This window comes from Anopheles ziemanni, chromosome 2 (assembly GCF_943734765.1).
Source record: "Anopheles ziemanni chromosome 2, idAnoZiCoDA_A2_x.2, whole genome shotgun sequence".
NCBI classification, from domain to species: Eukaryota; Metazoa; Arthropoda; class Insecta; order Diptera; family Culicidae; genus Anopheles; species Anopheles ziemanni.
The window spans coordinates 51,855,705-51,860,547 of NC_080705.1; the positions used below are offsets into that span (position 1 = coordinate 51,855,705).

At 43.1% G+C, this 4,843-nt stretch overlaps 1 protein-coding gene across 1 annotated transcript; it reads right to left on the bottom strand.

Moving 5' to 3' along the window:
- Positions 1-831: 831 nt before the first annotated feature.
- Positions 832-3,344, bottom strand: LOC131289555 (putative fatty acyl-CoA reductase CG5065). Its single transcript, XM_058318840.1, has 7 exons — positions 3,132-3,344; positions 2,723-3,031; positions 2,553-2,638; positions 1,985-2,468; positions 1,321-1,391; positions 1,116-1,241; positions 832-1,054 (listed from the first exon to the last, which is right to left on the bottom strand). The coding sequence occupies exons 1-7, from the start codon at positions 3,342-3,344 to the stop codon at positions 832-834; spliced, it is 1,512 nt and encodes a 503-aa protein (XP_058174823.1).
- Between the last annotated feature and the right edge of the window lie 1,499 nt (positions 3,345-4,843).

A 4,843-nucleotide genomic window follows, 5' to 3' on the forward strand; every position in this document is an offset into this window, starting at 1 on the left:
ATGGCCTTTGTTTCTTTTTTAGCCTGCTGTGTACTGACTTTATGGGTACAGTGTATATGCTTTATCATCATCAATAATATTAAAAAAGGATTATCACTATTCGTACAATACCGGCAAATAAAATAAATATCTGGTAGAATCCCACACTTCATTGTAACTTCGAGTTTAATTTAACGTAATCATTAAATACCGTTGGCTTATGGTTGACCAAGTTTATTTTTGCTTCGGGCACATCGAATAGCATTGCATCCATCCATCCCGGAAGCAACACTTCCTAGGAGCAACCAACTCGGTCACGAGCAATCCGAGAGTGCACTTCCAACAAAATCCAAAAAGGAAAACCAAAAAAAAAAGAAACGCAGCGTGGCACTGCAGCATTGTGCAAAGTGCACCAATCCCTGACCAAGGTGAATGGTGAAAGGATTGTGTGTTTTTCACGCAATCTTCATTCCATCAAGTTGAAGAATGAAGGTCGGTGCACTGTAATGGTTCCCTCTTGGGCTGGGTCCTTGGTCCACGACCTACGGGGCAAGGTAATAAACAAAGCGTACCGGTGTAAGCTCGCGTCCCTGAGTTATTTGATCACGTCACATACCGCGCGGGCATTGTGCAGTATTTGGCGACAAAGATCATTCAACTGCCATGCGTGTAATGTCAGGAAGGTGTTCATTTACTTCCCTGTACGCTCTTCCACGACAATCCCTTAGAAGAACGAATTCCTGCCGTTGCATAAAGGTTTTACATCTGAGGTAGTCTTCGTTTCCGTTGACAATAAACGACTAACAATTTGGAAAACAAAAAGCGGAACGTCTCGTAATGTTTATTTCAGCACTACAAACTTCCAGAATATGCTGTCCTCCAAATGCCTACGACCATTAGGCCGCACACAATAAGTTGAATGATACGTTCGGCAAGTATCAGACGTGCTAGCTTTCGTTTGGCGTAGGGAATCGTCTCGTCGGAGTCTTTCATTAGGTAGCGTCTGATGGGGATGTATGCACTCTCCAAGTATGTCCCCGTTAGCGACTTTGGCATGTACCATCCAAAGGTTTTCCTGTGGAAATGGGAAGATTGAACGCGGGTTGGGAGCTACAACAGCTGCGCAGTAAACTTACCGGTCCTTCGCATCAAGAATGTCGATTAAATTGTTTGTCTGCTTCGTATCAAACTCCCACTCATTTCGGACGAAATATCGTAACACGACTTCCGATCCGTGAATTTTGGATTGCAGTTTCATTAAGCTAACGGTAAGAGAAGCAAAGCGATACATTGTAAATAACCAATGTGATCAATGATTGCGAACGAATGGTTGATACTCACAAAGGTTTCTGCCCTGCGGCTTTTATTACTAGATCTAATAAAAATGCCGGTAGAACCATGGTCAAAAATAGCTGCAAGCGAAACAAGTTATTTAAACATTAAGCAGTTAGTTTTTAATCCACTCTTAATATTAAACAATAAGGCTGACAACGCACAATTCCCAAGCAGAGGCAAGCGCTTATTATAGTAATGGAAACGATATTTAGAATACTTCCATTAAACATTTTATCAAAAAATTAAGTCGAACTAAGTTAATGATTTTTTTAAAAAGTTGAAATTTGAAGGCCTAGCTATCACAAACAAATTGTCTAAAATGTTTCTCAAAAGTTTTGTTCAATCAACAAAGTACACCAATTTCGATTACGATGAACTCTTGTTCACAAATAAATGTTTTCATAGCTAGTTTCATGCAATCTATTTGCTATCCATTAAAAAATTAGATGGTACTCCTAAAAATCTCATTGTTGCGTCAAAATAAATAAATATTATTGTCAATAATAATAATTATTATTAATGCAAAAACTACAAACCGAAATTCTGTTTTACGAACTGTCGCATTGAACTATTCACAAACAGTGTAAAGTTCTTGACCCCAAATAAATGTTTGATTTATAGTTTACAAAAAATAGATATGACTCACCAACGCAATAAATGTTTTACTTACTTTTAGGTAGTATATAATTAGCCAGTCCGTTGGAGCTCCGCCAGGAACCCACAACATGCGACTGAAGGGTACTTCGTACAGGTACTCCTTGCCTCGGTCCAGCATTTCCTTGTACTCCATGGACTGCTCGTACGTTACCGCACTGTTATAGACGGGCAGCGGACTGGTGCTGATCTGCTGGTCGATGGTGCCCCGTTTCCAGGCCGCAAGAATGATAGTTTTCGCTACAACATCCACCGGAATGCCGTTGATGCGATTCTTTGGCGGCAGGTATGCTGTCCGGGTGATGCCCAACCCGGCACTGACCATCATTCCCGTCGGTCCATTGAAGTTGTCCACCCATCCGACCATCGGTTCCTGGATGGTAAACAGGACCACCGATGGCCGCACGATGGCCAGCGGAATTTCGCTCCGATAGTCGTTACAGACTTGCTCCGCTAGTCCCTTGGTGTAAGTGTAGGTGTTTGGAGAGTTCTGAGAAAGCCTGTCGCACGGAAACGGAAAATAATAAGCTTCTGCCTCAGACAAAGTTTGCTCAAACTCCAACTTCAACGTGGCAAAATCTTACTTCTTCATGAGGGCATCGAGCGTTTGCGGTTCATACCGGTCCACGGCTTGTACGAGCGTCCGCCAATCGTACTTCGGTGGGTAGAGCTAGAATAATTATTTGCAACACAACGATAGTTGTTTAGTAGTGCACTTGCCGGGTGGTATTAGATATGCATTCCGAAGAGTCACCTTTTCCTCGACGTACTGATTTTCGGGATTGCTGTAAGCCGTCGAAACGTGCACCACGGCACGTAGTGCTGTGGCCGTCGATTTGAGCATCTCGAACAGCTCGTACGTCGAGCAGATGTTGTTTTTGATGGCATCCTGGAGCGGGTCGTCGAAACGCACACTGGCTGCCAAATGGAACGCCACCGTGACCCCACTGAGCCGCTCGATGTCCTCCGTGTACATGCCCAGTCGAGGCTGGGTAATATCACCGAACACTGGGACCACCTTGCCCAGTGCAGAACCATTTTCCTTCCGCAGACGATCGAACAACTTCGATGTAGCACAAATGATTAAACGAGCGATAAACAACAAAAGTGTAACAAACGTTATTGAATTTGCTGGTGTTCGTGTGAAAGACAACACTACTCACATGGCAACTGACGAGTTCGTCCACCCGGGCCTCAATCGATTTACCACGCTTGCCGCGCATCAGAACAAAAATGCGCCCAATGTCCGGACAGGATCGTAGCAGTTTTTCGATCAACACTTTCCCAACGAAACCCGTCCCGCCCGTTATAAACACATCGCTGTTGGTGTAGAAATCCGTCACGGATTCATAATTGATCTCCGACTGTGCTGCCATTGTAGTTAACAACACCTCAAGGATAGTGCACGGAAAGTTTTACTAGCTCGCTTTTTTATATTGCACTCGCACTTGCAAGAACGATTGATTGCTCCTTGCGATTGCACTGCACACTGCGATCAACGGCAACTCGTCTGCGATCGTTACGGATCCACTGCGGTCGCCACACTAAACCTTCAAACTACCGGCGACACCTAGTTATATACCTTTTATCCTGCATGCGCTGCTGGGCTCCAGCCTTTTGGCCTGAAACTCATGGACAACGCCAACTCCAAGGCCCTCGGACAAGCTGCGTTCATTAAAAGGTTGCGCCACACGACGAAGTGAAAGTAATGATTGCACGAAGGATCGCGATCGATGACTTCTTGTAATAGTCCTTGCTCAGTAACCACCAAGTTCATGCGGTACGCTCACTCGGTTGACATTGAACTTGAATTGCAGTAAAAATCTTACCACGTGCGTTGGTGTAGTTTCTTTTGTCCAGTTACTGAATCTTTCGACCCGTTCACTTCCCGTACGGCGACCAACGTCTGATCGCGCGACTTTAACGCATCCTCCAGTCCCGGGAGGCACTTCTAAGCAGTCCAGCAAACTAGCACCTACTGAAATTCCGTCACACTTTTGCACGGCTAAAATAAGACATCTTACCAACATATGCATACTACTAGCGATACGAGACGGTCGTTTAGTTTAGTAGTGCAAATTAATTCTGGAACTGTTGTTCCCTTTATCGAACGAAGCCTTACAACTGCATGCAAACTTGAGTTGGCTCTCGTACAGGAACTACCTCAGTTTTGCTAATGAATGTTTTTATTGCATATTGATCAACAACCCACATGGTGTTATCATTCCTTAAATTGTATCGAACAGTAACGACAATTGGTTTACAATGTTTCGTTTAAAATTCTATTTTTTTTAACTGGCTTATTGTCTCGAGCTGTCTCGTATAGTAGGAATTGTAATTTTCCCCTCATTGGTATTTAAGGATTAGTATTGCTATGACTTTTTCTTTATCTGTTTCATTCTTCACATGCGTGCTGGGTGGAAAACTATTCTGTTCGCAATGTAATATCGCACATTGTTTACAACGACCATGTCGAAAAATTTACATTTGTGGTATGTTGATCGGTTACGGATTGGTGTCGAAAGTGATTTACAAAATTAACATACGCGGTGTCACTGAAACAGGACCTGTGTGCGATTCCTCCATAGTCGGAACCCCTGGCTGGTACACGTTCTTTTGATACACGTGTAACACACTCAGTTCTGCCGTTATGAATATTGCTAATCACACGCTAGCTTGAATGGGATATGGGAACAACAACACAGCAACATTTCCAAGGCATCGTTTTTCAGTTGGATTTCTTGGTAGTATGGAGGTTTTATAGACTTCTTTTAACATTTTAAATTGATACTAAGACTAAGATAAATTCTAAGAAGGATACATGCCTTAATTCATGGTTCATTTGAAAAATCAATTTGACTATCCTTTGCTTTAA

What these genes read in the sequence shown, in the direction of transcription:
- LOC131289555 (XM_058318840.1), bottom strand. Translation starts at nt 3,344, where the DNA reads ATGGCAGCACAGTCGGAGATCAATTATGAATCCGTGACGGATTTCTAC. An exon ending in TAATTATATACTACCTAAAA is followed by an intron (nt 1,392 to 1,984) that starts GTAAGTAAAACA and finishes TTTCGCTTGCAG; the next exon opens with CTATTTTTGACCATGGTTCT. An exon ending in GCCGCAGGGCAGAAACCTTT is followed by an intron (nt 1,242 to 1,320) that starts GTGAGTATCAAC and finishes TCTTACCGTTAG; the next exon opens with CTTAATGAAACTGCAATCCA.